We start from the raw sequence: 12,587 nt of genomic DNA, 5'->3' as shown, positions 1-12,587 counted from the left end.
CTTGTCCCGGTTGCTCCTCTTCCAGTCCAGCTCTCTGCTGTGGCCCAGGAGTGCAGTGGAGGATGGCCCAAGTCCATGGGCCCTGCACCCGCATGGGAGACCAGGGGAAGTACCTGGCTCTTGGCTTCGGATCAGCGTGGTGCGCCAGCCACAGCAGCATTGGGGGGTGAACCAACGGAAAAGGAACACCTTTCTCTCTTTCTCTCTCACTGTCCACTCTGCCGGTCAAAAAAATTAAAAAAAGAAAAAAAAAACAAACAAAAAACACAACTCTGTAATGTATGTGACAGCATTCACAATGGTGCAAATTCAAAACAAAGAATATCTGGCCACAAATGTCAATAGTACCCTAGTTGAAAAATATTGCTTTTAAACTAAGATGTTCTATGGGTAAGAAAGAGGTTAACACATGTGGATATACAGTAAACACAGAAACAATTAAAATGAATTCTGGCCAATTGTCAACTCCAGAAAAATTCATCCTGGTTAACCAAATTCATGTTTCATCAACTAAGTATACTGTTTGTATGACAACAGCAAATAGCAGCAAACATTCGGTGAACACTTAATCCTGTGCGAGGATATCAGCCCATGAAATCACCTTAATAAATCCATGAGACAGGTACTGCCACTCCCATCTTGGAGATCACAAAACTGAAGGAAAGAAAAATTAACTACTTCATCCACCACAAAACTGTAACTAAGTGAATATGGATGCCAGCTCATGTTCCAGCTGCTACACTTTCGATGTGGGTCCGTGCTAAGGGCCAGAGAAAGAAAAGCAACAGAAGATGCCCAAGTGTTTGGACCCCTGCAACCCACATGGGAGACCTGAAAGTACCTCCTGGCTCCAAGCTGTTGGCACTGTCTGGAGAGTCAAACAGCAGGTAGACAGTCTCTGTCTCTACCCCCAACTTCTGTAACTCTATTAAATAAATAAATGAATGAATTTTTCTTAAAAAAAGAAAAAAGGCAGATGTTAAGGCACAGTAGGTTAAGCTGACACTTAACAACACTGGCATCCCATATCAGAGTACCGGTTGAGTCCCAGCTACTTGACTTCCAACCCAGCTCCCCAATGTGCCTAGGAAATCAACTGAAGACAGCCCAAGTACATGGTCACCCATGTGGGAGACCCAGATGGAGTTCCACTTTCAGGTAGCAGCCTGGACCTGCACTGGTTGTGGCCATTTGAGGAGTGAACTAGCAGATGGAAAATCTAAATCTTAAAAAAAAAAAAAAAAAACTTTAAAAAATGCAAATATAAGACACACAGTGAACTTAATAACTTACCAAAAAATGGGAAAAAACCCGTTTTACTGATTACTTTTGAAAATCTCTTAAAATAATATTGGTTAAACACAATATAATTAATCTCATCTCCACCCCTTTTAATATGCATGCACTATTTATGACTTGGATTTGTAGTATTTATATTCATATTACCATTGATTAGCATTGGTCTAGAATGAACTACAATGTAATAAATATAGACTTTAATATCTTCCTAAAGGAAACATAAGTTCAGTATTTCTTTTTAAACAGGCTTACCCATCATGGTGGTGATGATGGTGGTGATGGTGGTGGTGGTGGTGATGCTGTGGACCAATAAACTGCCGACAATTAAATAATTCATTCCCAATAGTCTCCCCAAGGAAGTCCCCAGTTCGTGTGATACAAGTCTCCTGAGTCCCTTGTGCTATATGAGCAGCATTTATTTCCCCTGAAATATCATGCTCTGGGTCTTCAGAGTGTGAACAAGCATCTAGTATTCGTATTCGATTATCCACCGATGGTAACGACTCAGCATTAAAAACCAGGTCCTTTCCTGTTCCATTGCTTGTCCCATTTCTTTCAGATGGGCCTTGGGAATCTAAGCAAATGCCTGCTTGACTTTCTAATTTTCTATTCCGAAGCTCTGTACCACAGCTGTTTTTGGGAGGATTATGACTGTGGTCATCATCTTCATCTTCTTCTTTCAGGGCTTCCATATCCGCAATGTCTTCTGACTGGACTTCACTACCAGGACTCCCAGCTGACTGGCTTGCATGACTAGAATTGACCTCATTGCTAGATCCATCACTGTGTCCACTACTGCTACCAGGACCACTGCTTCCATCTTCACCACTGTTGGCTGTTTCATCGGAACTTCCCTGCATGGATTCCTGTAGTTGAAAACAAATTGCTTTAGATAAATATCCAAACTAGTAGAAAGAAGCAACTGACACTAACACACTGAGCTTATTCAGCTATCACACTTATCATATTCCTCAGAACAATATAAAAGGAAATTAAATATTCAACATCAAAAATACAACTTTTAAAGGAAAGTCCTTGGGGCTGGCGCTATGGTGGTGAAGTGGGTTAAAGCACCGGCCTGCAGCGACAGCATTCCACATGGGTGCCAGTTGAGTCCCAGCTGTTCTACTTCTGATTCAGTTCCCTGTTAATTTGCCTGGGAAGGTGGTGGAGAATGGTCCACGTGCTTGGATCTCTGCTTCCACATGGAGATCTGGAAGAAGCTCCTGGCTTTAGCCTGGTCCAGCCCCAGTTGCTGCAATCATTTGAGGAGTAAACCACCCGATGGGAGACCTCTTTCTCTGTCTCTACCTCTCTTAGTACTCTACCTTTCAAATAAATAAATGAAATCTTAACAACAACAAAAATAGAAAGACCTTAACATGGATTGTGTTAGTAGTCCCAGTTAAAACGATAAATACAGCAAAAAACACTTTAAAGGAAGAGGGAGAAAAAATCTATACTTTATACCTCTGTATCTGAAAGTCGCTGTTGCACATGTTTGGTTCTATTAATGAGCTGCTCATCCATTTCGATGTCACTGCCTCCGCTCTGATGTGTATCACTGTTGTCACTGCTTTGAGGACTCGCTGCAGGTGACCCTATATAAAACAGATGTTTATTTTTACTTAGTATAAACATGGAGTCAACAAAAAGGCCTTATTCTTTGATTCTCTGAGCTATTTAGCAAAGATTTCTCCTAAGTGGCCAAAAATACAATCTCTAAATATGTTAACATTTGCCAATTATTTCTAAAGATACATGAGTATATAATTTCAATTAAAAGTCAACATACTCATGATTCTATGCAAAATGGCTAAGATGGTTACTAGCTAAATCTTCTGAAAATAAAATTAATGCTAATGTATAAAATCAACTAACTTTAGAAGACCACAAAAATAAAAAGCTGTCATCATATTGCAATGCATTTCAACTTACAAGGTGATGGAGCTGCTCTTCTCAGCTCTTCTTCCTCTGAAGGCAAAGAAAAAAATAAGAGAAATATTCAAGTGACTGATCTTCTTTGGGACTGCATATCAGCTGTTTGTATTACATAATCAACAATTACAGGTAGGGAAACCTACAATAATAATTCAAGTCCCTGAACACCTAAAGCAGTTGTTGCTGGTGTTTGCACAGAAAATCCTAAGAACAGAATAGTTTATGACATGAGACAAAAATTGGGTGTGGATTAAGATTTTGGAAAACCTTGAAAGCTATATATAAAGATCTCCATAAAGCATCTGATACGGTTAAAAACAACTGTAAAGTAGAAAACACAAAAAAGCGTCCTCCATTTTTGAGTATATCCTACTCTGAAAATCGATACAAGCTTTTTTTTTTTTTTTTAACAAAATCTCCAAAGTTTTTAGGAAATAAAGACTTTAAAAAAAAAAACATTAAAGATGACAAAATTCAGTAACTACTGAAACTATGTAACTGACCTTTATCTGAAAGATGAACCAAAACCATGAAGTAACTACAGTTCATTATCCCATTCATATTACTCTGCCTCCCAACCCAACTTATTTAAGAATTAAGATTGAATTGTGAGTATAGCCTGAGCAACCCTTATATGAAATGCTTAAAGCCAGAAGTGTTTCAGATGTCAGAATACTTAAATAAACATAATTAAAATAGCCTGGGAATGAGACCCAAATCTAAACACAGAATCCATTTATTCTTCACATATACTTTATACACAGGACGAAAAGGGAATTTCTTTCATATAGTATTTTCAGTGTGCCTCTGTTTTAGTATAACCCCATACATGAGGTTAGGTGTAAAACACCTCACTTCTGGCATCATGTCAGCACTCAACACTCTGGACTTTGGAGCACTTCAGATTCAGGGTGCTCAATCTTTATTAAAGCAGTTCAGATTTCAGACATTAAGAATACAGGTGCTCAAGCTGTATTAGTAAAAAATACTTAGACTCATAAGCACTGAACAACTAAGTTCAAACACAGAGCACTACTAACCTTTCTTATTTCCAATGGGAATATTAGTGTTCAATAAAGATGCAAATGAACTCTGCTTAGATAGCTGAGCCTTAGCTGCTAGTGCATTATTCCACAATGCTTTAATTAACATTGATGCCAAGTACAATGTCTAAAAAGAGATTAAAGTTGGAGGCAAGTAAGTAAGATCATAATATTTTTTTTTTATCTAACTGAAATGACAACACTAATAAACTACAAATTAAGTTCTCTGAATCACAAATAAATGTTCACTTTACTCAGGAAAAAAAAACACCATTATGTTTTGAATGTATTACCTGTTCAGTATGAACACTTGGTTCAAGAGCTGAAACCAGATTAAGAAGATGTCTGAGTGGTACAGGATCCAAATTCTTGATTAGTGAAGGAAATAAGTCATGTATATATCGACTACAATGTTTCAACTAGAAAACAAAGAGACAGTAGTAAAAATTAATTGCCCTGCATAACTACTCTGATACAAAAAAGTTACAGAGTTTGAAAAGTCAAAAAGCTGGCCAATACCCTAAAATTTTAATTTTTTGCTAAAATACTAATGAATACCATAAATAACAAGATAAAAGTTAAAGTAATTATCTTGAAAAAAAAATAAGTTGCTATGTTGGACCTAAACAGGACTATCTATCTTGGAACTGGCGTTGTTGCCTAGAGAGTAAAGCCACCCCATGGATTGGAATTGGAACAGTGGGGACTCGAGCCAGTGTCCACATGGGATGCCTGCACAGCAGACAATGGCTTTACCTGCTACACCATAGCATCAGCCCAAAAACTTAATCTTTAAAAAAATATAAAAACAGGAGCCAGTGTTGTGGCATAATGGGTTAAGGTGCTCCCTGTAGCAGTGGCATCTCATATGGGTGCCGGTTTTAGTCTTAATTGCTCCACTTCCAATCCAGCTCCCTGCTAACCTGCCTGAGAAAAGCAATGGAGGATGACCCAAGTGTTTGGGTTCCTGCACCTATGTGGGAGACCCAGTAGCCTTTTGGGAAGTGAACCATCAAATGGAAGACCTCTCTCTGTGTCTGTAACTCTGCCTCTCTGTAAGTCTGCCTTTCAAATAAATAAAATAAATCTTTAACACACACACACACATACAAAGTGGGGGTGGGCTGTGTAAAAGCAGTTTTGTATGGGACTATGGACACTATAAAAATTAAAATTAGATTAACACCTTAAGAATGTTAATTATAATCTCCATACTTAACATAGATGAATATTAAAAGGGAATAAAAATGTTTCCCTTATAAAAATTCAACTAAATACAAAATGGTGATAAAGTGGGAAAAAGCAGGCCAATAACACTTATTTATAAACAAATGGCAACATGACAAGAAATTTTTTGCTCTTTATTCGTAATTACTTTAAATGTAAATGGTTTAAACTCCCCAATCAAAACAGAGACCTGGCAGAATTGATTTTTTACAACTTTCCATTTTTTTTTTAAATCAGTTGAACCAAGAAGCTAATTATATATCCAGACAAACAGGATGAAAGTAAAACTAGAAAAGGATATTCCATGCAACCAGTGAACATTAAGAATCAAATAAGGGAATTTATAGATGTGGAATAAAATGTTGGCTGAATATCTACCCACAGACACCAATTTAAACAGATATACATGTACCAATGAGGACCACAGGGCCTAGTTTCAGAACAGTTAAGACAAGACATACTGATGAAGGCAAGAGAAGACACAAGGTTGTCTGTATCACCCCTCCCAAATCCAAAAAGCCATGTCAAAGAGAACTTCTTGCTGCTTGGGGGAGAGAAAAGGAACTGAGGCCAGACCCACAATGGTAAAACCCCATGCTGGGCACAGCCATACAGTTCCTGCCCACAGGCCCGAACTCCTATAGTAACACTCTAGAATTGAGTTAGCCAAGACAAGGAATTGTCTCCGCCACTCATCCCCCAACCATGGGCAGAAAAGCATAAAGGACGACCACCAACTGGACAGGAGAGTAGGAATATGGATGTTCGCAACAGCCTTATAAAGAAGGGAACTAAGCCCACAGTAACTGCTACTAAGTCTCTCAAAAATCAATCTTAAACTAAATGCCTGGGCCGGTGCCGTGGCTCACTTGGTTAATCCTCCGCCTGTGGCGCCAGCATCCCATATGGGCACTGATTCTAGTACCGGTTGCTCCTCTTCCAGTCCAGCTCTCTGCTGTGGCCCGGGAGGGCAATGAAGGATGGCCCAGGTGCTTGGGCCCCTGCACCCACATGGGAGACCAGGAAGAGGCACAAGGCTCCTGGCTTCTGATCGGCACAGCACCAATCATAGCGGCCATTTGGGGAATGAATCAACGGAGGGAAGAACTTTCGCTGCCTCTCTCTCACTGTCTATAACTCTGTCAAATAAAAAAAAATTATTAAACTAAATACCCACTTCTAGACTATGCCTTAAATGTCCTAAAATAATGGTAGTTTATTAAATAGATCAAACCACATATGGAAATCAAAGAAAATTTATTGAAAAATTACCATGAACCATCTAGGAATTCAGTTAAGTCTCAAGACAAACAATTATAAATCATCTAAAATTTTATATATATGGATTTCCATCACTAAGCTTAAGGGAAGAAAATAAATGAAGGAAATTGAGTATACTGGAAGAAATTATTACATATAATAGCAATCAAAAATAAAATGAAAAATTTTAATAAGCTTACCATATAATAAAAATTTACATACAAATAACTTTTAAAAGATTAATGATGCAAAAGGAAAAGGCATATCTTGCTTGTACAAGTTAAAACTATATCTCTCTGCAAGTTAATCATTATCACAATGAAAACTTTTTTAATGATAAAATTTACATGAAAAATAAACAAGCCAGACAATTCTGAAAAAATGAGGAAGTACTAGATTTTTAAATACTAGAAAGATGCAAATAAAAAAATAAATTTTATTGAAGTGTCAGAAATAAATGTTATAGGACTGGGAAGGTCTGATTACTGTGGTATGGTTAAAAGCCATAGATAATATGTAAAAGCATGTTCATAACTATGGCAATAATGAAGTACTATTATAGGTCAGTATAAAAAGTCAAGAAACTGACCTAGTTATGTTACGTGACTACTCACTTAAAAAAAAAAAAAAAAAACTCAACGAATGGAATTAAGACAAAGAAGTAACAAAAAAACAGAGTGGGGGCAGGAAAGGATATATACATAATACCTTAAGTTCATATTACAGCAGGGTCAGATTAAAATTTTAAAATGCAACAAAGACCTATAAGAAGAAACTAACAAGAACTTCCTTAAAAGTCTTAGAATGGAAGAAGGATTTCAAGCCATGAAGCAACATCCACAAGCATAAAAGAAACTCAACCGCAGATATGAAGCCACAAATTTTAAACTGACCCAAAACAAACAAACAAACAAACAAACAACACACACCTAAGGAAAGGAAAAGATAACATCAAACAAGATATGGTAATAAATGATAATCATAAACAAAAGACCAATTTCATTGAATATATAAAAACTCACAAAACAATGAAACTAATAAATGGCAAAACTATGAACAGATAGTCCAAAAAAAAAAACAAAAATGGTTCTCAACTATAAGATTTGCAAGCTCATTAATAAAAGAAACATAAATTTAAGATACCATTTTTTCACCCTTTAGATTAGCAAAGATCAAAAAGTTAATGATAGAATGTACTGAAATGGCCATCAGAAAAGTGAAACTCCCACACCAGAAACTAACACAAGGATATCATGCATGTGATTTAACCTAGCAATTTTATTTATAAAGCGAATTTATCCTCCATCAAAGTTTTGCAAAGTTTTACGTATTATAACACCGTAATAAAAAAGATTGTGAAAAGAAAATGCCCATGAATGAGAATTAATTACGACACATATATAATGAAATACTATATAGCCTTAAAGAATAAGAAAGCAAATAATGAGGTAAAATCTCCAGAATAAATTACATCAAAAAAGCCAAGTCTGTGTCTGTATGTTTGTGAGGGATAAAAAAAGCATAATTAGCTATTTATACAGAAAGTATGTGATATAAATGAGGATAAGAATTGCATGCCTTGCATACGGAGGAAGAAGCACAAAATGTTTAATACATACCCTTTTATAATTTACTTTTTGGATTTTTGAATTGTAGAAATATGCCTCTTGAAAAACACTAAAAAGGGTGAAAATCCAGTATAATAGAGAAAAATATACCAACACAAACAAAAAAATTTCAGCATAGAAAAACAGATGGCATAAATGAGAAGAGAAAAATATCTCTTTGTTAAACCAAGACAGTTTCCTAAAGAAGTTCTAATTGACTGACACCCTTCAATTCCAATAGTAACACAGGATGATATGGACCCTGAAGCCAAACTAAAGAGCATCCATGGCCAGTTTTCCCACATCTTGATCTCCTCAGCTATAAAATGTGGATAATGAGAGAATCTACCTCCAGGTATAAAAACTATATATAAACAACACATATGACCTGTTAATATTACCTGTGCTGCAGCCCAAATACAGTCAATATGCTGAGTGCTCAGTCGCCCTTCCGCTGCCAAAAAATTCAAAATAACTTGGCACTGTTTGATAATCTGGAAAAGAGAAACTTGAAATAGTAATTAAAAAAAATATTTTCTTTATACAACACAGAAACCATGTTACTGTCCACAAACCTCAATATGTAAGTTTGGTCCAAATATATGTTCCACCACATTGTTGCTAATAAGCCAGTCTGCCAGTTCTTTTGCAATGGACCTGAAGTCAAATAACAAGAACAGTTTATATTACAATTTTTATTACCCTTTCTTATATCTAAAAGCAGACTTAGTTGAAAACTAAATCTGTTCCCATACAAGTTGTAACAAGGTAGTTCTATATAATTGTTCCCAGTACTACAAAGCATAACTAAAATGAAATATGTAACAAATGAAAATATTCCCGGGGCTGGTGCTGTGGCACAGCAGGTTAAAGCCCTGGCCTAAAGCGCCGGCTTCCCATATGGGCGCCAGTTCTAGTCCCAGCTGCTCCTCTTCCAATACAGCTCCCTGCTATGGCCTGGGATAGCAGTATTGGGCTTCTGTTACCCACATGGGAGACCCAGATGGAGTTTCAGATCCCAGGCTTTGGCCTGGACAGCCCTAGCAGTTGCTGCCATTTAGGAAGTGAACCAGCGGATAGAAGATCTCTTTATCTCAGTCTCTCCCTCTTGCTCTGTCACTCTTTCAAATAAATAAATAAATTTTTAACAAATAAAAGGGAGTGATATACTGATATACACTACAACATGAACAAACCTCAAAGAGTAGGGAAAAAATATGCTAAGTAAAAAGAAGCCAGATGAAAAACCACTATCATATGATTCCATTTATATGAAGTATCAAAACAAATGCAGAGACAGAAATTAGGATTAAGTGTAGGCATCCAGTACAAATAAGTAAAAGCGATCCTTTTGAAGTGATGGAAATGTCCAGCTCTCTGCTGTGGCCCGGGAAGGCAGTGGAAGATGGCCTAAGTGCTTGGGTGCCTGTACCCACATGGGAGACCAGGAAGAAGCACCTGGCTCCTGGCTTCAGATTGGCGCAGTGCCAGCCGTAATGGCCATTTGGGGAGCGAACCAACAGAAGGAAGACCTTTCTCTCTTTCTGTCTCACTGTCTAACTCTACCTGTCAAATAAAAAACAAACAAATAAATAAATAAATTCTCCTGTATAAACAGTATCCTTCAGCATTTTCTGATAAGTAATACTGTATTGTTGGTATATGCCTTTTTTTTTAAGATTTATTTATTTGAAAGGCAGAATTAGAGAGCGAAAAAAGAGAGAAAGAGAGAGAGAGAGAAATATCTTCCACCCATTGGTTCACTCCCCATGACTGCAGAAGCCAGAGCTGGGCCAAGTCAAAGCGAAGAGCCAGGAGTTTCTTCCAGGTCTTTCATGCAGGTACAGGGGCCCGAGTACTCAGGCCCTCTTCCGCTGCTCTCCCAGGCACATTAGCAGGGAGCTGGATTGGAAGTTGAACAGCCAGAACTCAAACCAGCACTCACGTGGGATGCCAGCACTCAAACCAGCATCCACAAGGGATGCCAGCACTGCAGGCGGTGGCTTCACCCACAGCACCGGCCCTGGTAAACACTTTTAAAAAACAAGTACTTCAATATATTACTCTGAAAGTGTAATAAAGACTATAACTTGAAACCATGAGGCAAAAAATTTTCATTAAACACTTCAATTCTATTGAAGTTACAATCATATTTACCAAGTGAACAACTACAAATTAATGCTCCTACTTACGTTTCTGTGTCTGATACCAATGATTCATTATTGCACACATCATTGAAGGTATGAAGTTGATTCTATGATTAAAGAAAATAAATTAAAGATTTTCCCAAAATATTCTTGTATGTTACCAAGTGTCAGGAAGCACAATAAACTGTTCCAGATACATAGATAATAACTGATGAGATGATTATAAAATAAAACCAGAGATATATAAATACTTCCCAATTTTAGTAAGACCATTGCCTTTAACATATAAAATACTAAATAAACTTCCCAAGTAGTATTTATTCATTATTACACTAAACATACTACAGAAAACAAAGCTATAGGAAAAAACAGAAATTTAATACAAAATAATAGGCAATGTCATTAGAAGCGTAAAGTTTCAGTAAAGTCTCCCTGGATAAACCCAGTTTGTCTAGAAAAATGTCACAAAGTATTTTGTATATTTACAATGTCCAGTGCAAGGCAAAATTTAGCTACTTTAGATCATCAGTTTAGCTGCACCATATAAAAAAGGCAAGAGGACTAAAGCAAATGAGGACTGAAGCAACCCAGAAAAGGAGATCCATTCTAGGATGCAGCTACAAGAATGCAGATCCATGATACTAGGTATTCCTCCAGCCCTACCTACCAAGAGAAGTGAAGAATATAAAATCTTATGTGATTTCACACCCATTTAAAACAGTATTTAATACTATCAAAACAAACAAGGTATTATGCTTAGTCAAATATGCCTGACGGCTTTTGCCTGGGCAAATTAACCATTTATAATCCCCTTTGATTGTTTTTCTTTTAATGTAAAAATATAATTTTTAAAAATGGTAAAAGGGTTACATCTCAAAATCAACAAACCCAAGGTATAAATCTTAAAATGTATGAATCAAGGCCTCAGTCTCCTCATACTTAAGGAAAATATAGAAATTATTTGTAAAATCTATTTAAAGTCATCCATTTAAAAATGCTTATTAACACAATGCCTAACACAAACAGCTTCAAATCAGTGTATTTCTGATATTATGGAAGACAAATTTAAAAAGATCAAAAATAAAGCAAATGTAACTTACTGTTATCTGACTTAATCCAGCCAATCTCATAGTCAAAGTAGGTGACATAAAGTATTTAAAGGCAAGATCTAAGCTTTCTTTATCAAAGCATAGTGTTGTATCCAATGGTTCTTTCACTGTGCTCCACATTAAGTCAGCCATGTTACGAGCCGCACTCTGTCGTAACTCCTGATCAGAGAGTTTGCACAAATACCTAAAATGATTCAAAAGTAGATAATCCACAAAAATTCAAGTCACTGATAACACTCAATAATCCAGAAATATTCCTTTATTCCATACCTTTGTACTCTTAAGTACTATAAAACCCAGAATCTTTAGACTTAACATTCTCAATTTAAACTAAAGCCCGACTTGAATCGGCAATTGCAAAAAGCCAAGTCATTTACCATAGGATTCTATACTTCAGGCAAAACCTAACTTTATTATTCTCTAATACTTTTCATATTTACAGTTCTAGTTTCAGTAAATTTCCACTGAATTTATATATACAACAGTCCCCTACCCTAATATAGCTAAAATCTTTTAATGTGCACATTTCAAATATACATTTTTTTGCTCCCAATACCCACACACATCTGATTTTCCTTTCAGACATCAAATAACCTTTTGGCTACTTTCTACTCTTTTGTCCCAACACATCATTTGGGACCTATAACAAACTGCAAAATGGCCACAAACTCCGCTGGTCAGTCAATAAAGAAGTTTACACAATGTGACGGCTACTCTTCACATCAGGAGGTGTTACATATTTTCCACCTCCTTGAATCCAGACTTTTGTCGTTTAATACCCTTTGGCCAATGTGCCATTAATAGATATGACATAAGCAGAAGTTTGAAAAGCCTTTCAGGTTGCCCTCTATTGCTGGGAAGTCTTCTACCACCAAAAGGAGGAATCTTAGTTAGCTGCATGAAAATGTCTGAAACCCCTACTGACAGTAAGCCAACTACAAAATCCATGTGAGT

General features: G+C 36.7%; 1 protein-coding gene across 10 annotated transcripts in view; it reads right to left on the bottom strand.

Moving 5' to 3' along the window:
• Positions 1–12,587, bottom strand: part of USP34 (ubiquitin specific peptidase 34) — a 235,198-nt gene that overhangs the window by 161,567 nt on the left and 61,044 nt on the right. For all 10 annotated transcript variants that reach the window (XR_011386628.1, XM_051838286.2, XM_051838305.2 and 7 more), the window contains 9 exons: positions 11,625–11,817; positions 10,570–10,631; positions 8,953–9,034; positions 8,779–8,871; positions 4,577–4,702; positions 4,281–4,410; positions 3,238–3,273; positions 2,770–2,900; positions 1,552–2,165 (listed from right to left, as the gene is read on the bottom strand). Coding sequence is in view for 9 of the 10 variants with exons in the window: in XM_051838286.2 (XP_051694246.1) it covers positions 1,552–2,165; positions 2,770–2,900; positions 3,238–3,273; positions 4,281–4,410; positions 4,577–4,702; positions 8,779–8,871; positions 8,953–9,034; positions 10,570–10,631; positions 11,625–11,817 (1,467 nt within the window). In the remaining variant the exon portion in view is untranslated. The remainder of the gene's footprint in view (positions 1–1,551; positions 2,166–2,769; positions 2,901–3,237; positions 3,274–4,280; positions 4,411–4,576; positions 4,703–8,778; positions 8,872–8,952; positions 9,035–10,569; positions 10,632–11,624; positions 11,818–12,587) is intronic.

This window comes from Oryctolagus cuniculus, chromosome 2 (assembly GCF_964237555.1).
Source record: "Oryctolagus cuniculus chromosome 2, mOryCun1.1, whole genome shotgun sequence".
Lineage (NCBI taxonomy): Eukaryota > Metazoa > Chordata > Mammalia > Lagomorpha > Leporidae > Oryctolagus > Oryctolagus cuniculus.
This window is presented reverse-complemented; position numbering and strand designations above follow the sequence as displayed.